Source organism: Pelodiscus sinensis, chromosome 1, assembly GCF_052426305.1.
Source record: "Pelodiscus sinensis isolate ZL-2025 chromosome 1, ASM5242630v1, whole genome shotgun sequence".
Classification (NCBI taxonomy): Eukaryota; Metazoa; Chordata; order Testudines; family Trionychidae; genus Pelodiscus; species Pelodiscus sinensis.
In genome coordinates this window covers 313,493,735-313,517,299 of record NC_143052.1, presented here as the reverse complement: position 1 = coordinate 313,517,299, position 23,565 = coordinate 313,493,735, and the positions used below count along the sequence as shown (strand labels likewise).

Genomic DNA, 23,565 nt, shown 5'->3' with positions numbered 1-23,565 from the left:
AGAGCTAGAAATTACATGCTTTAAATCCTTATTTGTAGAATAATTGGAAGGTAGGTAGATATAATTCTTAAATAGGAGTTGACCTACATGTTTGTTTAACTTAATGTTACACTTCCTCTAATTAACTTATTTCCTTTAATTAGGTTTCTGCAACACATTTGTGCTTGACTATTACTTAATTTTGTTTGGAAGAAGTTGCTCAGTAAAATGGAACAGTGTGAACATGTTGAACATTTATGAGAAATTGTTTATATACAGTACAACGGATGCTTGTAAGCACTGCTGCAGAGCGGGGAAGTAAGACAGATGCCTTAAGATTATTAATGTGCATTTATGCAACATTGACTTATATACTGTTACAAAAGAGCCAAATCCTGAAGTGTCCTGCGTGGGAGAGCAAGGCCCAAACAGAGCAGAAACTATGCATTGCTGCAGTGGGTGCGTACATCTGCCAAGACCCAAGCAGGCAGATCCCATATTCCTGTGTACTGCTGAAGTTATTTCCATGGCAGGTCTCCAGGGGACCAAGAAAGGGGAAAAGTGGATGTGTTGCCAACCAACACAGAGTATGGCCAGTGAGTCTCCATGGTATAGCTATATGTCACTCAAACACCGTGTAGGGAATAATGTATCCTTACCTCTTCCTAGTACCAGTGGTAGATGCTCACATACTTCCTATCCCAATACCCTGCCTCTGTAGTGCTGTGGGTGTTGAGGACACTTCCTTTCATCACTGCTTTGTTGCAGCATAATGCCAAGCTAGTGAAGCTCTTTCACTCGGGTGCCACTTGTTTGCTTCAGGATTGGGCCCCCTAGTAATTTAATTTATTTAATCCTATCAGAAATGTAACTCCGTAAAGTGAAGTTCTATTTAGCTATATTAACCTGAACAACTTTATTTTTCCTGCAATTGCCTCTCACCATACAAAAAATTGCCAATCCAAAAAAGAGCTAACAAACTAGTACTTTTTTCTGTTAAAAGGTGCAGAATGGTATGTACAAGATAGTAAGAGAGCAGCAAGGTCCTTGTGGCAGCAGAAATCTTATTGTAAGTTTTGTACTGTATTTGAAAATGGACCTGAAGATGATTACTACTTTTTAGATTGAACACTTGATGGTTTATAACATTGTTTTATACTTGCTTTAGCTTTTTAATAAAGACAGAAGGTGTCTTTTTTTATTGTTAGCTCTGAAGTACTGTACTACTTAGACACACAGTTCAGGTATCTGTGATGAAATGTAAATGTTGGATCATGCACTTGGGAACACATTGAAAGTTTATTGTACGCTTTAGTCTGTCATATTTTACTTCCATTTTAAGTGGAAATGACTCAAAAATAGCTGAAAGGGGCACTTTACATAATTCTTTATCTTTTTTTAAGAAAGGCAAGTTGTATGTTTCCTATATTGGGAATATAGTCCATCCAAAGTTTGAGACCACAGCCAACAACATATCTTCTATTTAAAAAAAAGACTACTGATGCTAGTTATTTTTCAGTGGTATTGACATTGCATCTAGCAAACTTGACAAATATCCCTTAACTTATCAATTTCTTTATTCCAGTATATAGTGTCTGCTGATCCTGTGTAGGTGCAATTGGGTCCTCTTGAAACTGTGACTGGAGGCAGTACAGCCATCTATCATATGTGAAGGGACCTATCCATATGTTTTTGCTTGTGGGCTGATTACTTCCAAAACTAAAACAACGAGGAGTCAAGTGGCACCTTAAAAACTAAGAAATGTATTAGGGCATAAGCTTTTGTGGGATATACAATTCACTTCCTCAGATGGTTGAAGCAAAAGATGGCAGTGTAACATCAGTGCTAATTAAATCAGGGTGGATGTGGCTCACCTCCGTTCACCCTGATCTAATTAGCACTGATGTTACACTCCCATCTCTGTCTCTTTTCCCTTCAACTATTTGAGGAAGTGAGTTAGCTTATGCCCTAATAAATGTGTTAGTCTTTAAGGTGCCACCAGACTCCTTATGGTTTTTGCTTAAACACAGCTACCTCTCTGAAATCTTCCAATACAAAATGTGTATTTTATGGACACACTAAGATTTAAGTGGGGCATGATTTAGCTCTGACAGGGCCCTAAATAATCTCTGGAGTTAAAACAGTACCTATTCCTGTATACTTTAAAGTACTGTTCAAAGTAGTAGGGGAATATGAGAATTTTTAAGCATGCTCTGGTACCTGTGAAAGGAAATTAATGGTCCAAAATTGCACTTTTCAGAAGTCTTGCAAAGTGACCCACTAAATGTTGTACTACTTTTTATATAAAAGTGTAGCACTTACCAACTTCAAAATTCGCAAAAAAGCTCATATGCATTCTTTTGAGCCTCAAACCCTTTTTCTCTGAAATCTTTCAGTCCTTCTCAAATATTGGTAACTTCTGCACAACTGAAAATTTAAAAAAAGGCACTCTATTCTAGCAATCAACGTGTTAGGTTTGGAAAGAGAGCTCTTCCAACCAAAATACCCTTTGGGTTGGGCATATCCTGATTTCATCTCCCCTCTTCCATTGATTAGTATTAAGATCTGGGAAGCACCCAAAGTTATAATTGTAGAAGATGTAACTATGAATATTTCCCCCTGCATTTTGCAGGTGAGCTAGTTGAAGATATAAGAAGTTGCAGAAGGTCATTGCTTCCAGAACAGGGAATAGAACCCAGGTGTCCACTGTGCCAAGCTTTTCTACTTAACATTAGTGCCTTTAAGAGTTTAAAATCACTGCTTTAATTGTTTCTGTTTAGCATACCTGTATGCTGTAAAAGCTTCATTTGTCATTTTGGGAAATGGGAGGGTACCAGTAAATCAATTCCTGTTAACTAAGAGGGGGAGGGAGTTCATGACTGGTGTGTGGGAGGGGATCTGAGGCACAGGACACAGCTTATGGCAGGGAGTTTGAGTATGGGAGGGGGCTTAGGGCAGATGGTTGGGAAGCATGGTGCATTTTGGGTGCTGGATCAGGACCGGGCTCATCTTAGGCAGCTCTCTGCAAACGTTGGTATGTCCATGCTGTTGCTCCTATGCCGAGGCATGGCTAGACAGCTCTGCATACTACTTCTGTCCATGGATGCTGCCCTCACAGCTCTCGCTGACCAGTTCCCAGCCAATGGGAGCTAGAGATGAGGGGGCAGGACATGGAGCCCCTGTGACCATTCCTCTGCCTTAGGAGCAGCAGGCACACATCACTGTTTCTGAGGGACCCATGCAAAACTAGGCAGGAAACATTCCGGCCCCACTCCAACAACTCTGTAACCAGACTTTCAATGAAAATCAGAAATACCTGTTTATAGATCTTTCTGGTTGGCAAAGTGCTGGATAATACAGCTTTTACTGTAATTTCATCCATGCTTGAGGCTAACAAATTTAACTATAATGGGTTCCAAACTGATACAATTTAAAACAGTACAAAAGCTGTGTATTGATGAGCCCTCAGAGCTTAAACCAAATGTCCATGTGTGGTTTCCAGTGAATGATAGTTTCTTAGTGGATTATCAAAAGAAAGAATGCTCACAAACAATATTTTTGAGACTTCCCTACAGAACTGGTGCTCCTGATATATAGAACTAGATACAAATATAGATAGATATTTAGTGCCATAGTTTGTCAGATTTTCTGACTTTTGGGGTAAGATTAATTTGAGAGGAGCACTCTGTTGATTGTGGTGAAGGAGCTGTATACTTGGATGGAAAAGCAGGTAGTAACTGAGGCCACTTTTACAGAATGTAATATATCGTTGATTCAACAAAGAACCTTCCTGGTTCAGCTAACTCTTCTTGGAGAAGTGGTTGCCATTATAAAGACCATATTGATGGAAAAGAAATACCATGAAACTGAAGACCAAAAGTGTGACCAAGTATGGGCTGATAGAACTAAATAGACTCCACAGGCCAAAGTGCTGCATGTCTTTGAAAGAGGTGTCACCTTTGCTGTCTTTTGAAAACTGACATGGAAGTTCTGGACATATCAGGCACAGTATCTGAGACCGGATCAAGACCCTGGGGCTGTCATTTGGAGAGCAGCCCTACTGGCAGTTCTTCATCTGTAGCCAAGAGCTCTCTGTGTATTGAGGTGAAGGAAATTGAATTAAAGGCAGAACGGGAGAGAGACAAAAATAAAAATAAATTTGGTAAGAGAGCTGAGGGGGAAAGGTGTTTTGCTGCAGAGAGGAGTTGTAAGCTCACTATTGTCAAGCTTTGCCTTACAGAGACAGGACAGTCTGAGAGCAACCTGCTGAGCAAGTCATTTCAGTGCAAGCCTCCCTATTCAACTACTGAAAGGCTTTCAGTCATTGCATCAAGGGAATCTCACCTATTCAGGATCAGTGGATGTGTTCTTGAGATAATGTGATTATAGTGATTGCTGGATTGTGTTTTATAAAAGCTGTTGCATATGTGCAAGTACAGAAATATTGAGATGACAACTAAAACAGCAGTTCTATGCTTAATCCTTCAGATCTCGCCACATTACAGCCACATAGTATTCCGATCACTTGATTGCTGGAGTACATTGGTACCATTGAAATCAGTGTGCTTAATGTTTCTTAAACCTATTTTGTATTAAATATATGTAATATGTTTTAAACTCCCAGTTAGAGGACAATAGTCTGTCATAAAGCAACCTCTTCCTATGTAAGGGTTTCTGCACATGTCTAAATACTTACAATTATAAAAGAAGCCCCTTAAGTGGGGAAGATGTAACAAGTGAATGGAGAATTTAATTCACTTTGGAATGTTTTTGCTTATGTAACAGTGCCTCCATTTACAAGTTATACTACATAATCAGACTGTTTTAAATACTGGTCTCTTGATTTTCAGCAAATTTGTAAGCTCTATGTAGGAAAGAAACATGGTTGTTTATCAACCAGTTTCTTAGAATATTATTGCAGAATATGACATCAGTCGTTCACAGAAAAGTAATCTTTGAGCCAACACTTCCACTTTCACTCTGATTTTTACTAGGTAATTCTAGAAGTTTATGGCACTGCTACTGTTTTTACAGTGTACTTTCTTAATCAGACAGCTGATGTGTTAGTAAACATACCCCAAATTCTGTGGAATGCATATTTACTCTTAGCACAGTGTATGTCAGAATTGATACACACTGATTAACATATGCACTTCTGTAAGTGTTTAAGTATCTAAGTTTTTCAGGTATTACTTTTTTGTAATATTTATGGGGCTCTTTGGCACTGTAAATCTTTTGCCTTTTAAATGCTTGGTTTCAAGTCTAAGTGCATACTGGAAACAGATTTTTGTGTTAGTTTATAGTATTTGAAGCAGCACAGTTTCAGCTTAAAGGAGCCCCAACAGTGAAATAGAAGTAGCATTTGTAAAGTAATAATTAAGGTCTACTGCCAGACTAGTCTAGTGAAGTGTAAGGCTAGTGCAATCAGTCTGAGCATCAACCAACCAACCAGAAAGAAAACTTCTAAATATGAAATTATACTCTACAATATATTATGAGTTCCACAAACTAAGTTTTAGAGATTCGGATATTCATTTAAAAAGACTCCAAAGATTTCAATTACTGAAATATCTATAAATACAGATCACCCAAGAACCATTGTTTACAGTATCTGAAATGTCATTAGATATTCAATACAGGGCATCTTGTCAGTATCACTAATTGTAACCAAAGAGAAACTGCAGGATGTAAAGCTTAGTATAATACTGAACATGTTTACTAAGTTCATTTCTATCCATTTATTTTGTAAGTAGGGACAGCTTATGAGTATTTTCTTCGGTATAGAGCTGCCATAATATGTAATGAAAATGCAAATTTAGTTAGTGCATCTTAACATTAATAATTTGTGTTGTTAGACTTAATAGTGATTTTTTTGCAGATTACTTGAATCTTGTTTCTGATAGGTACCAGAACTTGATCATGTTTACAAGATTGTTTTAATTACTTGGTGAAGATAAGATTTACCAGCAGAAACTCAGATGAGTGCATAGCACCCACGCAAATGTGTTGGGGAATGAGTATCAGGATCTCCTGCTTGCTGGCACCAAAGAGTTAATGGTGACCTGCAGACTTCAAAAGACTGGTGTATGCAATTAAGAATTTGCCCTATTTAAATTGTGAAATACATATCCCTAGATTATGTCTGCAGCTCCTGTATTTGCCAATGGGTATGCCATCTACATTGCACTGTAATGGCAAAATTCTGGGTGTCTGCAAATCTCTTACTTTGATGTATTTTCAGTGTTCTGCATAAAACAATTAATTGCAAGTGTCTCTCTGAAGCTAATTATACAAAAATAAATTTAATAAATGACATTGTATTTTTTGTATGTTGCAGGTAGGAACATTCCTATGCACAAAGAAAACATGTTGCCATTTATAGTTTAATACTTTGAACTGATTTTTTTAAATGGAATTTTATAAATGAATGAGATATACAAAAATCTTTGCCTGAGTTCCTTCCTATTTTAATGGTACCTTGTAACTTCTCTGTACATATATTTTTTTCTCCAGTGTTCTCCTGGCTATTATTTAATGATGAATGTTTGCATTCAGACTTTTGTAAATCAAAATTCAGACTTACATATTTTATGTAAACTACCATAGGCAAAACTTGCATCTTTTGGGGCCCTCTTTTCCCAACTGATAAAATATTAAGTTAGACACTTGATTTTATTGAATGCAAAAGTGATTAAATAAAGAATGTGAAATATTCTGCAAATTATATTGTTTAAATATAGTGCATTTTGGGGGGGATGAGGGAAGCTTATTTGAGTGTAGATGGAAAGCTAAAACATTTGTAAAGAGACAGAATTCTATCTAATTTTGTTAGACAGGTGTATGCATGGCATGCTTTGCAGTACACATAAGACTCTGCACCCACAGAGATACAGTCCAAAACAAGAACAAATGACAACATTGCAACTGTTAGCTCTAACTCATCCTGTTTTAATCATACTGATCTGTCCAAGGAAAATCTGGTTCTGCAATTTCAGTCAGTAATTGATCTGTCCAAGGAAAATCTGGTTCTGCAATTTCAGTCAGTAATTGTAGCTAACACTAAAAAGAATATGCATTTAGAGTAGTCCAAAGGTAGATCAAACCTATTTTCCAACTGGTGCTCAAACATTTCACTTTTTTTTTTTTTAAACTAAGCATCTGGAGGCTTATTTTGTGAGAAACTAGTCCAAGCAAAGATTAATTTTGTTTCCTCTTGCAAAGAATTTACCCCTGTGAAAATAAGCTAGTAGACCACATTGAACTAAACAGGTTATTCTGAAATACACTCCTTTTAAAAAAAAATAAGTACTTGGTGGCTTTTTGCTACTTATACAATTTAATTTAGCAAGCCCCATTTCCTGTGCTAGAGTCACTGTGATGGTACAGCTTGGCCATGACATCATCTGGTGTCCCAGGTACTATAACAACATAATAAATGATAATTAAAACTTAGTGAATTTGCATGAGCAGAATTACTACAGAAAAAAAGTGTTCACACAATATAAAGAATCCCTGCCTTGGAGCATTAGTATTCTTATTTAAGAGCAAGCCAGGCTGTTACACTAGGAAAACAAATGTGAGAAAAAAAACTATGATTACAAGGCTGAGAGAGTAAGTGGGGGGAAGAGGTTGGGGGCACAGATGGTGTTCATATATTCTGAGTTGACGGTAAAGGCCTGGGCAGGGACACATGCATCCTGGAATTAAATGTCAATACTATCTGTGCAGTGAGACAAGAGAGCTTTGGCTTCCTCAATCATGGGATGCTGTTCTGAGACAAATGGGTAAAGTAAAATGTACCTATGAGAAGTGTGACCAAATCCTTATATTTAATTATAAATTCTTAATTCTAATATGGTCTCAATGCCTTTTGCAATCCCAGAATATTTTTAGATTGGCACAGCTACTAGGAATTGTTTTTCTTGCATGTCAATCTGCTCAAAATAGCATATTATTCATGTTTATCACATAATAAAGGCAAAGTGATTTGGGTAGGAAAGAGCTAGTAATACTGGTTGACTTATGGGTTGTTTTTCCCCACTTCTGAGGAGGAAGCTAGTAAAGGGAGGGGGGGGGGATAGTTTATAGTAACTCTGCCCAGTGCAGCACAACCCTATACAAAACCCTTTATAACAAAAAATAGGCCTATTACACAAAGTCCAGTTTATGATCAGGTTGTGTTCCAAAAGTTTGTAAGTCAGTTGTTTGGAACTAAAAAAGTATTTTTCCATAGAAAGTGTTAAAGGCCTATTTATTCCATAATGTAGCTGAAGCCACAAAAACTTATTTCATAATGTAGCTGAAATACTGTACATTTGCAATGAAAAAAGTAGACCACAGTACTGTTGCAATACTAGTAATGAAAGCAGAAAAAATGTTTTAACTAAGAAATGATCATTTTTTAACAATGCTGGTGCTTGAGGAAAGGCAAGTTTAATTAGAGGCTGATGGCACTAGTTCCTTTAAAATCAGGTACCTTTTTCTCTAGGTAAATTTCTCTGTAACATGTGAGGGCATTTCTCACAGCTCTGGAGACTGAGGCAAATCGAAAAGAGTTGGGGTCTTGTTCCTCAAACAGTGCCATAGCCCCCTCAATCATCTGAAAGGCCTCAGACATTTTTTTAACTGTGAATCTTTTGGATGGGGGCGTGTCTGCCCACAGAGCTGCAGCTTCCTCTTCTGCAACCTTTTGCGCCTCTAAGTGCACAAGATCATCATTAGAGAGATCTTCTGCATGTGAGTCCAACAACTCCTCCACATCATACACCTCCAGATCAAAATCAAGTTCCTTTCCCATCTCAATTATATTTTCAATAACATTTTTCAGAGTTTCCTCAAATCCCTTAAAATCATTAACAAACTGAGGGTAAAGTTTTTTCCAAATCCTATTGATGCTGGTCTGCATGACTTCATGCCAAGACTCCCCAATGTTCTTTACTGCAGCATACATGTTGTAACCCCTCCAGAAATCTTTGAAGGTAGAAGCTTCTTCCCCTTTTATAGTCTTAATTGCTTGGGCAAAGATTCTACGGGTATAATAAGCCTTAAATAACCTTGTAGCTCCTTGGTCCATTGGCTGCAACAAGGAGGATGTGTTAGGAGGTATAAACACAACCTTGATGTCAGGATGAAAATCATCCAGGGAAACTGGGTGCCCTGGTGCATGGTTTAACACAAGCAAAATTCTGAAGGGAATATTATTTTTGGCACAATACAATTTAACTTCAGGCACAAAATGGTGAAAGAACCAATCTTCAAAAATCACCAAAGTTACCCAAGCCTTGTGACTGGACTTCCATACAACAGGCAGAGCAGCTTTTGTTACACCCTTAAATGCTCTAGGGGTCTCAGAATGGTAAACTAGGAGTGGCTTAATCTTAAAATCCCCAGCAGCATTCCCTCCAAGCAAAAGAATTAAGTGATCTTTCGCAGCTTTAAAGCCAGGCATAGTTTTTTCTTCCTTGGAGATGTAGGTTCTCTCAGGCATCTTTTTCCAGAACAGTTCAGCCTCCTCAACATTAAACACTTGATGAGCACTGTAGTTTCCCTCCTTAATTGTAGCAGCAAATGTCTCAAGAAAGGCAGAGGCTGCTTTTTCATCAGCACTAGCAGCTTCCCCACTCACCTTAATGTTATGTAAATTTGCTCTAGCTTTAAACCTGTTAAACCACCCACGACTTGCCACAAATGGTTCTACATCCCTAGCATTTTCACCTAGGTTTTTTTTCAAGTCTTTATAAAGACTAAGAGCCTTCTCTTGAATCAACATAACGCTAACAGGCACTTTACGCTGATGCTGATCTTCAAGCCACAAAATCAACAATTTTTCCATGTCGGAAATGATGCCACTTCTTTTTTTTGTTATTATGGTTGAATGCATGAGCGCAGATCCCTTCACATGTTCCAAAATTCTGGCTTTGTCTTTGATGATTGTAGCAATTGTGGAACGATTTAAACCAAACGCATATCCAATCTGTGACTGTGTTTCTCCTTTCTCTGCACGCTTTAATATGTCTAATTTCATTTCAAAATTTATGGCTTTCCTTTTCCTTCGTTCAGGTGTATCACTACCCTTACTTGTCTGCTTATCAGCCATGATTAGGGTTGTGTTTTGGCTCACCAATGGAAAGAATGCACACTGCTTTCACTGGGGAGGCAGCAAGCAAGCAACTGAGTAGCACATGTACCTACAGTACCAACACTATCCTCTGGCTGCCCCACTGTTGGGGGGGGCTCCTCTGGGATGGCTTTTGCAGTCCCTCAGCCACTCCTCCCACTCCTAGCTATGCCCAGCCCCTGCTCACCAAGAGGCCATGAGCAGCAGGAGAGTGGAGCAGCGGGCAGCTGTGCAGCTAGGGGCTAGAGAGAAGCAGTGCTTCCCCTTTAAAGCACTACTTATCTCTACCATCAAAGTGCTGCTTCTCTCTAGACCCTGGCTGTCCATTGAAGCCCTCCAGCCGCACCTTTGCTGCTCATCCCTGGCTCACCTGAGAAGTTTTGTTCATGTGTGGATGTTCATAAATTGAACATTTGCCAGTCAGGGTGTGCCTATACTAGAGGTGCATGGAAAGCTTTTACTGTGCCATGAAGCTAAAAAAAATTATGGCAGGATTGGTTTTAATATCATTAACTCTACATATATTAACAGAAGACAATTGTTTATCTGATGCACATCCTCATCCCTACATTTTTATAGCAAGTACACAATTTTCATAAGGTGTGTTACAAGCTAGAACAGGTGGTAAAGCAAAGCCCCAAATGATCAGATATGATTTAAGACTGTGTCCATTTTTTAGTCACATTCAGGTGGTTCAAATGATCTGCAACATATTTGTGTTCAGGAAACTTGGATATCAACTGGCTTTTAAAAGCTTCCCATTTTGCAAGTCTCCGCTCTGTATTATGTTTATATTCCTGTTGTGGTGTCATGTATGGTTGACTCAGCCAATATTCATTCTCAGCTTCAACTTCCAGCCTTTGAATCATTGAACGCTTCATTGAAAGAGTAACCACTCTTGGTCTTCTGTATTTTCCAATCCATTGCTTCCCAGGAATTCTTTTTTTGAGCAGTACTGTGGTTAGAAACATTACCTTAAAGTAAATAAGAATAAATATAAGCTTTAATTCTGAACCATTAAAGCCAGTTTAGAAACAAGTGAGTTTCTGTACAAATAAAACATTTGCTCAAAATACTTAAGCTATTAGAACAGTCTTTTCTTAGCCTCTCCCAATCTTCTCTCAGCCTGCTGGAGCTCCAGCTGCTCTTCCAACAGCCCCTGGCCAGCAGTGGCAGGACAGGAGTAGAGGTGGCCTACTCATTGTTCACACAAGAGGAAAGGGTGGGGGGGGGGGGGAGAAGAGAGAGAGAGAGAGAGAGAGAGAGAGTGAATTGATTGGTTGCTCTGCCCCGGAAGAGGCACAGCAGTAAGGCATATAGCCAATCAGAAGTCTTCTTTTCCTCCAGTCATGTCCTTTCCCTCCCCCATCCTTTTTCAAAAGAATTGGCCAAAATTGCTTGGGCCTGATGACATGCTAATTGGAAAACACTGCATTAGAGTAAAATGCTACAAAGCTGAACATTTACAAACTTTAAGTATCAGAAGGGTAGCTGTGTTAGTCTGAATCTGCAAAAGCGGCTCCAACACTTTGGTTAGTCTATAAGGTGCCACAGGACTCCTCGCCGCATTTACAAACTTGGCATCCTGAAATTCAGAAAGATTCTACAGTGATAGATACTTCAGAGGTTCATAGATTTTTTTAAGACAAAATGGACCATTATATAGTCTCATCTGATCTTCTGTGCAACACAGGCTATTGATTTTTACCCAGTTATTCCTGCATCCAAGCTAACAACATCTGTTTGATTTAGGGATGGAATGGAATAGTTAACTACCAGATAAGCAGATGTTTGGCTACTCAGCGAGGGGGGAGTAGAAGCTAGTGCTGGGGGAGTCAGCTTGAAAGCTGGCTCCCCCGTAGGACTGTCTCTGCAGTGCAGGAGGAGAGGCAGAGTTGGAGCTAGAACAAACTGGGACTATTTAAAATGCAGAGCTGCAACAGGGGTAGCGTCTGTGGTCAGTGAGCCAGGACTAAGCAGTCCTGGTTTGCTCCAGCTCCGGGACATTGTGGGTCTGCATGTTAAATTAGTAAGAGCCCACCCAACTCTTACTACATTTAAAATGCAAAACCACAGCAGGGGATAGCAAGCTCCTCCTTACTGACTAATCAAGTAGTCAATGGAAATTCCATTGACTACCCAATTAGCTGATTAACTACAATTTAACATAATAGCTTGATGCAAGCATGTTTTCTAGAAAGGCATCCAGTCTTAACATGAAGACAAACACAGTTCACCGCTTTCTGTGGTAAATCCAATGGTTAATCATGCTCTCCATTAATGATATGCCTTACTTCTAATTGATATTTATCCAGCATTACTTTCTACTCATTGGTTCTTGTAACCTTTTAGTACCTGGCATTTCTCCATATAAAGGTAATTACTAGGGATGTAAAATCCCAGCTGATCAGTTGACCAGTTAAATGTTAGGTCAACGTAACATTTAACTGGTTAACCAACTAAGCAGGGAGCCGAGGCAGACAGCCTCTCCAGCCTGGCTGAAGCAACCCTCAGCCCATGGGTCACATGCCCCAGGTTGGGGCTGCCAGCCAGCTCCCAGCCCCTGAAGGAGTAGTCCCTGCCTACAGGGCATTCAGGTCTGTTATGGATAGGGGCTGTTCCAGCCCCAACCAGTTACTGGTAACCAGGAAGCACTACCCATTATCCTTTCAAAATCCTAGTCGCATACCATAGTCAACTCACCTCCTGATTTTTTTTAGTCTAGCTAAACATTAAATCTCAAACTGTAAGACATGTTTCTCCACACTAATCAGTGTCCGGTCCTGTGTGGCCTCTCCAATAACTTTTTGGCTGTGGGGGGCCCCCCAACACTAAATTCCAGTATCAATCTAACCAATACCACATAAAGGTGTACATAAAATAACCTCCTTACTCCCGTTTATACTTTCAAAGTTTCCAGTAGCCTATTTGCCACAGTATTACATTAGACCAGTGGTGGGCAAAATACACCCTGCCAAGCCTTTGGATCCGGATCACGGTCTGCCCAAAGCATCCAGCTACTGGGGCTGTGTGCCTCTGTACCACATGCCCCTTCCTAGATGGGGAGGGTGAGGGCTTTGTGGGCTGCCTCTGCCTCCAGCACAATCATTGCTGCGCTCAGCAGGAGCGGGAACAAAGACACACGGGTGCAGCAGGTAGAGCGCTAGGCTGCTGGCTGGGAACGGTAAATGCTTTTCAGCCAGAGCCTGCATCTGGCTCCCCTCCCACACGCCAACGCCCTGCCCCCAGGTCCCAGTTACCCAATGACCTGCTCAGTGCCCGAGGCTGGAGACACGTTCCCAGAGATGGAGCTTCGCAGGCCGCCGAGATGAAGCGCGCCGGTTGCCTGGGCACAGGAGAATCACGCTCCTCATGACGCTGTATCCCCCCCCCCCCCCCGACGGAGCGAGCCGAGTCCTCGCTTGTCCCCAGACTAGGGGAAGCGGGGGCGCTGCTCGGCCGCCATGCCCGAGATGCGGGGACTAGGGGGCCCGGGCGGGGGGGCGGGTGACGCAGGAGTGGGACAGCCGGGGCGGGACAGCCCGTGCCTAGTGCCCTTTACCTTAAGGCGACGCCCGGCCTCACGGGACTCACCGCCGGGTCCCGCTCACCGACTTCGTGCAGCACCGGCCGCTTCCGCAGGGGCAGCGGGCAAGATGGCAGCGGCCCGCAACAAGCACTAACCACGGTCGCGTCATGAGGCCCCAAAACTCGCCTCTATCGCGAGACTAGGAGCCCCTCAGTGGAAGGGGCGGGGCCTCGCAGCGCCCAATGACGTTCGCGCTGCAGACGGGTTTGAAGCTGGTGGCGGGTTGGGTTGTTGGCTCGAGCCGCAAGGTAGGTACCTGGGCGGGTAACGGTTCCGTCGCGCGCGCTTTCGGGGACGATAGGCGTCCGGGCTACCCCCTCTGAGCTGCGCCGGGAGGGGCCCGCTGGAGTCCAGCGGGTCGTCGGCTGAGCCGTCGCTCCCCTCCCCCCCCCCCATGCACACACGTAAGGCGGGGGTACTAATTGCGGTAGGGGAGATCCCTCCCCCCAGATACCCACGTGTGGGGGAGGGGTGATTGCATTCGCTGAGCCCGCGCCGGGCGCGGGAGTTACGGCGCTAGCCGAGCTCTCGTCATCTCCCCTCCCCCCCCCCCCCATTCTCACAGATTGGGGCGGGGGTGTTACCGCGTTAGCCGAGCCTGGTCTGCAGGGCTTGGAAACTGCTTTAACTTGCGCCCTGCTTTGCTGCGCCCCCAACCTCTCCAGAGTGTCTGTGCCGTCCTCCCCGGGAGTGTCCCTAACGCGCATAGCGATGGCATCGGGGCTGCAAGTGGGGCTGAAACTTCTGCATTCACGGTCTTCGTGGAGATCCAAATCCCAGGACACTGGCGCTTTTCCTGCTGTGAGAGGTCCACGGTTTCACAGGCCGCCTGCAACTGATGTATGAGAGATGCATGCACGTGGCTCCTCTCGGTGAATGTATTGTGGGGAACCTGAATTGGCTTAAGAGCTTAAGGAATCCTGTTTCCTGGGGCGTTTATTTTACTATAACATGTGATTATAACAACCGTTTTGCTTTCTAAGTAGCCTAACAAAAAGAAACACTGGGGTACCAACGTTAGTAAATTGAGAAAAGGAAAAACAAGACACAATGAAATGTCATAAACGACATCTTTATCTGTACTGTAGCTTCTTAGGGTATGTGCAGTGAGCATGTAGTGGCAGGTGATCAGGAATCCTCATGAATTTGATCTACTTATTGGATCATTAGCTCCCCCAGCCTGGGCACTGATGGGGAGTGTGATGTGTCATGCCTTCTCCATGGCTATAAGAACGGCTGTACTGGGTCAGACCAAAGGTCCATCTAGCCCAGTAGCCTGTCTGCCGACAGTGGCCAGCACCAGGTGCCCCAGAGAGGGTGAACTGAAGACAATGATCAAGCGATTTGTCTCCTGCCATCCCTCTCCAGCCTCTGACAAACAAGAGGCCAAGGATACCATTTTATCCCCTGGCTAATAGCCTTTTATGGACCTAACCTCCATGAAATTATCTAGCTTCTCTTTAAAATCTATTATAGTCTTAGCCTTCACAGCCTCCTCTGGCAAGGAGTTCCACAGGTTGACTACATGCTGTGTGAAGAACAACTTCCTTTTCTTAGTTTTAAACTAAATTAGTTATGACTAAACTACATCTTTCAAAAGAGAGATGTAGTTTAGACAGATGGAAAGTGTAAATGAAGCGGGGATTTAAATATCCCGCACTTCATTTGCATAATTGCATCACAGCATTTTTTTCAAAAAAGGTATTTAGAAAGTGAAACCGCTGTTTAGATGTGTTACTTTCGGAAGAGGGTAGGTTTTTTTCCAAAGATCCTGCACTCCTTTTTTGAGTACAGGATCTTCTGAAAAAGGGGTGGGTTTTTTTTTTTTTTTTTCAAAAGAACTGTCTTGATGGTGGCTTCATTTTCGAAATACCCTTTTAGAAAGAACACTATGATGTGATTATGCAAATGAAATGTGGGATATTGAAATCCCTGCTTCATTTACACTTTCAATCTGCTTAATTTACATCCCTTTTTCGAAAGAAGGATGTAGTTTAGACATGCCCTATGAGGCTGGACTTATGTCAGTGGCCTGTCTTTAATTTATCTAATTTACCTTTCAACTAAATCCCTACTAGATGTCATCTGGCCTATTACTGAACATGAGCCAAAGTCCCCATAATTTTTCTGTGAATGAAATGTAAGGCAAAGAATTCAGAACTACTAAAAATGTTTTGTGAGAAAATGACAGCATTGGTGAGAAGGGGGGTAAATTGGGGGAGGACTCCAGTGATGGAGGTTTGGTTGCATGTGGGAACTTTATAGGTGCATGCAGACCTCCTAAAGCTTGACTTGGAGTAAGTGATTAAGGAAAAGTTATTTACTAGTTCCATTAATATAAGAACTAGGGGCCACCAAAGGAAATTAATGGGGCAGCAGGTTTAAAACAAATAAAAGGGAGTTCTTCTTCACACTGCGCACAGTCAACCTGTGGAACTCCTTGCCTGAGGAGGTTGTGAAGGCTAGGACTATAACAGGGCTTAAAAGAGAACTAGATAAATTTATGGAGGTTAAATCCATTGATGGCTATTAGCCAGAATGGGTAAGGAATGGTATCCCTAACCTCTGTTTGTCAGAGGGTGGAGATGGATGGCAAGAGAGAGATGGCTTGATCATTACCTGTTCGGCTAACTCCCTCTGGGGCACCTGACATTGGCCACTGTCGGCAGTATGAGTCCTTTTGGGTGAGAGGAGCGTTGACAGCATGACATGGAACTTCATGAGTTCACCTCAGAAGCTCAAGTTGTGCAATTTGATACTGTCACCATGCCTAGTGTGGGTCTCCACTGAGAGTGCCAAACCCACAACAGACACACACACACACACACACAACTGGTGGTTTATTCTGTAATTAGATTTCACCAAAACAATTAACAGTTAGCTCCTGTATCACTACACAAGTTAACAAGAAGACAAAACACAACCCCTTAGGCATTTCAGCCCCTGGCTTACCACCCAGACAACTGGATATTTGTGATGAATGATTATTGAAACTAGAAATTACAAAAGCGATGAGGAGCCCTGTGGCACCTTATAGACTAACAGATTTATTGGAGCATAAGCTTTCGTGGGCAAATACCCACTTCATCAGTTTCTCCTCTCTTGGTTTTCACACCTCAACATCAGCTGCTACAAGTGGGCCTCATCCTCCCTGACTGAATTGACCTCCTAATCTCTAACCTTACTCTTGATTGGTACTCTTTTCTTACGCCTGTATATTTATACCTGCCTCTGGAATTTCCACTACATGCATCTGATGAAGTGGGTCTTTGCCCACGAAAGCTTATGCTCCAATAAATCTGTTAGTCTATAAGGTGCCCCAGGATTCCTTGTCACTTTTGCAGATTCAGACTAACATGGCTACCCCTCTGATACCAGAAATTACAAAGTTCTCAAAGAACCAGCTGCCTCTCCAGGTCAAAATATATTCTTTATGGATCTTACAAAATATCTCACAGCACCCAATTTCTCCAGTAAACCAGAAACTAAAGGGCTAAGTCTAGACTGGCATGATTTTCCGCAAATGCTTTTAACGGAAAAGTTTTCCGTTAAAAGCATTTGCGGAAAAGAGCGTCTAGATTGGCACGGACACTTTTGCGGAAAAGCGTCCGTGCCAATTTAGACGCGCTTTTTCGCAAAAAAGCCCCAATCGCCATTTTCGCGATCAGGACTTTTTTGCGCAAAACAAATCTGAGCTGTCTACACTTGCCCTTTTGCGCAAAAGCTTTGTGCAAAAGGACTTTTGCCCGAATGGGAGCAGCATAGTATTTCCGCAAGAAGCACTGATTTCTTACATGAGATTGTCAGTGTTCTTGAGGAAATTCAAGTGGCCAGTGTAGACAGCTGGCAAGTTTTTCTGCAAAAGCAGCTGCTTTTGTGGAAAAACTTGCCAGTCTAAACACAGTCAAGGTGTATTAATAGAAAAGAAGAGAGTTATTAAATGGCTGAAGGAATCGTATATAATTGATTTCCAAGTCTGTATGTACAGATAATAGCAGTTAGGGTGATTGTGCTAGAATGCAATAAGTCTCTCTGGACTGTCCAAAAAGATTGGGTCTTTTTTTCAATGCTTCTTTGTTAGAAATCATGATCCAAAGAAAAAGAGCAAAAAAGAAAACAAAGCAATGATATTAGTCTCCACTTTTATCTTTCAACCCATATACCTGGAAAGTTATTGGCAAAAGATAGTTTTAGATCACATGTCTTTACATGCCTCGCTGAGTAATGGGGCAGCCATTGTCTGGTGCTCTCTGAACCTCTAAAGGAGGTCTCTTGAATGGCCCGTGGGGTGTCACCCCAAAACAAAACATACTTGTAATACAAATACATAACTAATATTCATAACCTCAGACACAGGATAATCATACTCAACAGATTATAACTTTTCCATTGATTCCTTATGACAGTGTTTCCCAATTTGTGCTCTGCGGAACCCTGGGGTTCCGCGGAGCACAACGAGGGGTTCCGCGAGGAGCCGGCGCTCCCCCGCCCCCTCTGAAAAAGAGAGAGAGCCGGCTAGCCGGCATGGAGCTGGTCCCGACTCCGCGCGCGTGTCCTCCCAGCCCGGCCCCAGAGCGTCTTTCCCCCGGACCCGTCCCTGCCGTGCGCAACCTTCCCTGAAGGTGAGCGCCGGCCCCGGGCTTGCGGCACTTGGGGGGGGGGCACTGGCCCCGGGCTCGCGGCACTTGGGGGGGAGGGCCGCCCCCGGGCACGCGACGATGGGGGGGCCGCCCTGCCCCCGGGCGTGCAAGTGCCCCCGCCTTCTGGCGCCCGGCAGGCGAACGGCCACACCCCCTGGCGCCCGGCAACCTCCAGTGGTTGGAGACCACTGCACCAAAGGGACAGGAGTGGAAGAGAGACAATTGCCAGGGGGCCAAGCACAGACAATGAGGAAAAGGGCAGGAGGGGAGAGGAGGTGTCAGTGGGAGGGGGACAGGGTGATGCTGGGAGGGGAGAGGGTAAGAGCATTGGGGCCTAGGAGGGTGAGGGGAGGTGCTGGGAGAAGGCTTGAAAGAAGGGGTGGGCATGAGGAAGGTTGGGTTGGAGCAAGTCATGTGAGAGGGCAGAGGGACATTAGGGGAATGGGGGCAGAGGGTGGTGAGGGGTGGGCATCAGGGAAAAATGGAGCAAAGGGGGCAGGGGAAGTAAGGGAAGGGGGAGGCACCAGGAGGATGCAGGGGTAAGAGAAGGTGCAGGTACCAGGGAATTCTGGGCACACACCTGCCCAGTGGAGGGACCACCATCAGAGGAGAGACACAGGGCAGGTTTGTAGAGGGAGGTGTTAGAAAAGGGGATGAGGAGGGGTAGCTCACATGATCAGAGTGGGGCTACTGGAGAAGTGGGCACAGGGAGGAGAGAATGGCTGGTGGAGGGGGTTGCAGGAGGGCTGAGGACAATGAGAAGAGCAGGAGTCAGTACAGCAGAGGAGGGTGAGGAGTCGGGGGGCAGCAGGCACCAGGGGAGCTGACATGGCAGCAGAGGGAAAAGGTAGAGGTTTAAAAATATTTATTAATAACTTGGGTGGCACATCCAAACAATCCACATGAACACAATACTGGTGCACAACACAAAAATTCATTTTGCTCATGTGAGGAAACTCTTAGGCTATGTCCACACCGGTTGTTTCTTGTGCAAGAACATGTTGCACAACTGTTCTTGTGCAAGAACACATCCACTCTTCCATGTGCGAGCTGTGCTTTTGCACAAGAGCATCTATGGCAGTGTGGACACTCTCTTGTCCAAGAAAGTGCCGATGGCCATTTTAGCCATAGGGCTTTCTTGCTCAAGAAATTCATGTTGCCTATCTACACTGGCCTCTTGCGCAAGAATAGTTGCTCAAAAGGGCTTATTCCTGAATGGGAGCATCGTAGTTCTTGTGGAAGAAGCCCTGATTTCATACATGAGAACGTTAGTGTACTTGCGCAAGAACACACGGCCAGTGTAGACGGGCAGCAAATTTTTGCGCAAGAGCAGCCGCTTTGGCGCAAGATCGTGCCAGTGTAGACACAGCCAAGGGGAGGGAGGAAGGCAGGGGCAGGGAATCAGCACTGGCTCAGCATGTCTACATGGTTTGGAGGAAGGTGCAGGGAAATTGAGCTCAGCTGGGTTGCAGAGTGGAGAGGTTTGGGGAGCTGGGCTAGGCGGTGGGGTGGGTTGGGGTGTGTGTGGAGCTCAGAGCTCAGTTTGACTGCAGGAGGAGGGAGGTGCCAGGAACCGGGGCTAGACACAAGGGGAGGGAGAGACAGGGAATCGGCTCTTGGCTCAGCAGTTTTGTGGGGCTTGGAGGAGGTGCAGGGAAACGGGGATCAGCTGTACTGTGGGGGAGGCATGCAGTGAACCAGTGCAGGGCTCAGCTGGGCTGAGGTGGATGGGGGAGGGCATACAGAACAGACGGGCAGCTCAGCTGGGCTGTGAGGGGCTACAGGGAATTGGTGCTGCACTCCCTTGGATTGTGAGGGATGGTTTTGGGGGAAGTGCAGGGAACCAGCAGGGGTGGGCAGCTTAGTTCGGTTGCAGGGGATAGAGGTGCAAAGAAGCCTAGTGGGGAAGGGGGGGGACCAGGAGCCCTGAAATGACCTCCCCTGGTCCAAAAATTCCTCATCTGGGACCAGTCAGGTCTAGAGGGGTGCCAGATCAGGGAGGTCCAACTCCTACCCAAGTCCCCTCTTCGCACCCTCCCTCGTAGCCAGACACCCTACATTCAGCCTGCTTCTGCACCCTGCCTATCTGGTCTGCACCCTACCCAGACCTTGTCCCCTTCTGACCCCCAGCTCCCTCCCAGATCCTGCACCCCATCCCTATCCCGCTTCTTGGCAGCCCTGCCATCCACCCTAGCACCGCCCTGGCCCCAGCACCTTGCCTCACACCCCAGGACTCAGCACAGCCCTGGCCCTGGCCCCAGCTCCAGCACCCTGCCATCCACGCTAGCACCCAGCAGCACCCTGTTCCTTGTCCCAGCACCCTGCCAGTCACCCTAGTGCCCAGCAGGACCTTGTCCCTGACCCCAGCACCCTGCCACCTGCCTGTCCCAGCACCCTTCCACCCAGCAGCACCCTCTCCCCAGCACCCACTAGCTCTCTGTCCCCTACCCCCACCAGCACATTTGGGACCACATTAGTGAGGCTTGGGGGTTTTTGGAGGAGCTTTTTTTTTTGGTTTTTTTTTGCATCTCACTTGTGTGGCCCCAGCTGACTTTTCTGTGGGTCAGTGACCTTTGACTCAAAACAGGTTCCTCACCCCTCTCACATATAAAGACAATGCTAAACCTTTTGAGTTTGACATAATATTTTATTTAAAAATGAAGCCAGGCCAACAAGCTCCCAATTGGGACCAAACCCCCATTTCACTGCAACATCATACACTCCTGCACCACCTGACCCCAAATCTGAGCCTATCATACACTGGAACCCCTGTCCTGAGCCTCTTACATCCCCACACTCCTGCACCCCAACCTTCCACCTGAACCCAACACTCCCCAGCCTAGAGCCCCCTCCCTGAGTCAACAGCCCTTTCTCCTGCATCCAAATTCCCTCCCAGAGCTTGTACTTCTCACCCCTTCCCACACCCAAATCCCTCATTCCCACCCCACATCTCACTCACTAGGTTGAGACAAGTATAAGGGCTGGGTATAGCAAGTGATGGAGAGGAGGGGAACAGAGCGGATGAGGCCTCACAGAAAGGAGATGGGGGGGATCTTGGGTCATGAATTGGTGGGTCCCTCTCTCTTCCCTGCCCCCCCCCTTTTTTTTTTGCTTGACAAACCTAGGGGTTACTTGAAATTTTGAAAAGCTGAAAAGGGTTCCTCAGCCAAATAAAATTGGGAAACACTGCCTTATGACATACTTTGTATAAGATTTATTGCGGTTTATAACAGTGGTGACTGTATTAGTGAAACCAGCTATCTTCCTTTTTATACAACATAATAAGAACAAGCTAAGGTTAGGCATAGCAGGAAGCCAGCCAGCTTATTGACACATTAAAATAAAGTATCCATTTGTCCAGCCTCAGTGTGCAAGTACACTACTAAATAGAACTTTGTCAGCATTGGTTGGTGATATTATTCACCATTGTGGATAAATATGAACAGGAGAGTGGATTTTATTTCATGATATATTCTGGTGCACCACAATGCATGCAACAACTGTTAGTTTGAAACTGGAGAACTGAGTTTTTGGTATCCTATTTTCAACAAGCTCACATTTTACTACCCCCTGTCTTAATGGATAAATGGAGTTCTATACAGGTGCATCTCTCCTTAAACCACTTACATGCAGTGCCATTTGTAGGCATATCAATCCCAGGATATTACAGAGACATGGTGGGTGGGGGGGTAATATCTTTTACTGGACCAATGTGAAAGCTTGTCTGTCTCTCCATCAGAAGTTGGTCCAATAAAAGATATTACCTCACCCATCTTGTCTCTTGAAACCACGTATGGCACTTTGTAAGAGTATGATTTTCCTGTGGTATTTAGAGTAAAATTTCTCCTCATATCCCACTGCTGTGCATGCTATAGTACGTTAACTCTAGCCTTTGGTAGTTTGTGCAAGAGATGGTGTATGTAAATATCAACTGTTAAGTTGCTGATCAGCAGGCTTGACAAACTGCAGCGAAATCTGCTCGCCTGCACTGTGCATGCGCCAGAACCGCATTGCGCATGCGTGTGCCGCTGGTGAATGGGGCGACCAGCTGAAAGCTACTCACCACGGGCAAGTAGATTCACTGATTTGTCGAGTCCTGCCAATCAGTATTTGCCTTGTTTTCTCTAGTGACTTCCTTCATTATGGAGGTGACAGGAAATTTTTTCAACAAACTGCGTGCTATTGCTGTCACTTTGGAGAAAGAGGCTGAAAAGCTTGAACAAGCATTAAATAGAGAAGATACAGGTAAGTGTGTAAGAGGCTGCACCTTAAATCTGGTATTTCAGTGAATGTTGTTAGGTTTGTGCTCTCAGCAAGAAAAACATAGTGCAAGAGTGGTAAAAGTATTTCTATCCTGCTCTTTTATGAGACAGTGCAGCTTCTGTCTTATGATGTCATCTGGATATTTGGATTAAGATGGAATGTTGAATGCTGATATCTGTCATCTTTGAAATTCAACTGCCTTGTCCAAAACTTTATTTTTTTCATCTTGCAGCTTTTTCTTTTTTGAGATGTTGTGGGTTAAATCCTGAATTGTATGTTCCTAGAATGGCTTTTTTTAACATTTGATATTAAAAGACCAGGTATGGAAAATGGCAATTTTAAAAAAAATAATAGTGACACGGTATTTACCTACACATGAAACATGTGCTCAAACTTACTCTGTTAACTTTATTCTCACATACTTAAGCTGTGGGCTGGGGCCCATGTGGTGAGACTCTCCCTTCACATAAAAAAACTGCCCTGCGAGTGGCAGAAGCTGTGTCAATGGTAGAAACTCTTTCACTGACATAGTACTGTGCATACTTGAACTTATGCCACTGTAACTTATGTCACTCAGGGTGGAATGTTCACACTCCAAGCGACATAAGTTTTGCCAACACAAGTGGTAGTGTATACTAGGGATGTCAACGTGTAGTCGACTATACAATTAACTGTTAAGCCTAGGCTTATCAGTTACTCTTTACTGGCACCTGCTGTCCCCTTCCCGCCACCCTGCTGCCTCTAATACAATAGTCCCCATATGCACTGTGTATGGCTGGAATATGTCACAGTGTCCTTCAAACTCATTTATGTGCTGGTCCAGAATGGTGAATGACACATGCATCTTTTGGAACACTGGCCTATTCAGGGAGCTGTAAGTAGGGACTTTCTTCCTGGACCAGAAGATAACTGTGAGGAAAGTTGAAATGCCCTCTGTGATCTTGGGAGAACCTGCCTATCTTTTAATGCTGTGGCTC

At 43.9% G+C, this 23,565-nt stretch overlaps 3 protein-coding genes across 11 annotated transcripts in view; 2 read left to right on the top strand and 1 right to left on the bottom strand.

The window, feature by feature from the left end:
• ZDHHC20 (zDHHC palmitoyltransferase 20) overlaps positions 1 to 10,011 on the top strand; it is a 91,519-nt gene extending 81,508 nt beyond the window's left edge. For all 3 annotated transcript variants that reach the window (XM_089775602.1, XM_089775600.1, XM_089775601.1), the window contains one exon: positions 144 to 10,011. The gene's annotated coding sequence lies outside the window, so the exon portion shown is untranslated. The remainder of the gene's footprint in view (positions 1 to 143) is intronic.
• A 568-nt stretch (positions 10,012 to 10,579) lies between these two features.
• Positions 10,580 to 13,823, bottom strand: MRPL57 (mitochondrial ribosomal protein L57). Of its 4 annotated transcripts, XM_089775604.1 has the most exons (3): positions 13,659 to 13,795; positions 11,173 to 11,290; positions 10,580 to 11,070 (listed from the first exon to the last, which is right to left on the bottom strand). In XM_089775604.1, exon 3 carries the CDS (start codon positions 11,065 to 11,067, stop codon positions 10,753 to 10,755), a length of 315 nt encoding a protein of 104 aa, XP_089631730.1. In that variant the 5' UTR covers positions 11,068 to 11,070; positions 11,173 to 11,290; positions 13,659 to 13,795; the 3' UTR covers positions 10,580 to 10,752. The 4 variants fall into 4 exon arrangements, with proteins under 4 accessions (XP_089631730.1, XP_089631731.1, XP_089631729.1 ...); XM_089775605.1 differs by lacking the exon at positions 11,173 to 11,290 and having other exon boundaries at positions 13,691 to 13,823; XM_089775603.1 differs by lacking the exon at positions 11,173 to 11,290 and having other exon boundaries at positions 13,659 to 13,797.
• SKA3 (spindle and kinetochore associated complex subunit 3) overlaps positions 13,803 to 23,565 on the top strand; it is a 32,995-nt gene continuing 23,232 nt past the window's right edge. For 2 of the 4 annotated variants that reach the window (XM_089775599.1, XM_089775596.1), the window contains exons 1-2: positions 13,803 to 13,933; positions 22,454 to 22,570. In XM_089775599.1, the coding sequence (XP_089631725.1) occupies positions 22,468 to 22,570 (103 nt within the window). In that variant the 5' untranslated portion in view covers positions 13,803 to 13,933; positions 22,454 to 22,467. Of the gene's footprint in view, positions 13,934 to 14,063; positions 14,526 to 22,453; positions 22,571 to 23,565 lie in introns of those variants that run through there. The other 2 variants (XM_089775597.1, XM_089775598.1) reach the window with 2 other exon arrangements.

Coding starts and splice junctions, on each gene's coding strand:
- MRPL57 (XM_089775605.1), bottom strand. CDS start 11,067: ATGTTTCTAACCACAGTACTGCTCAAAAAAAGAATTCCTGGGAAGCAA.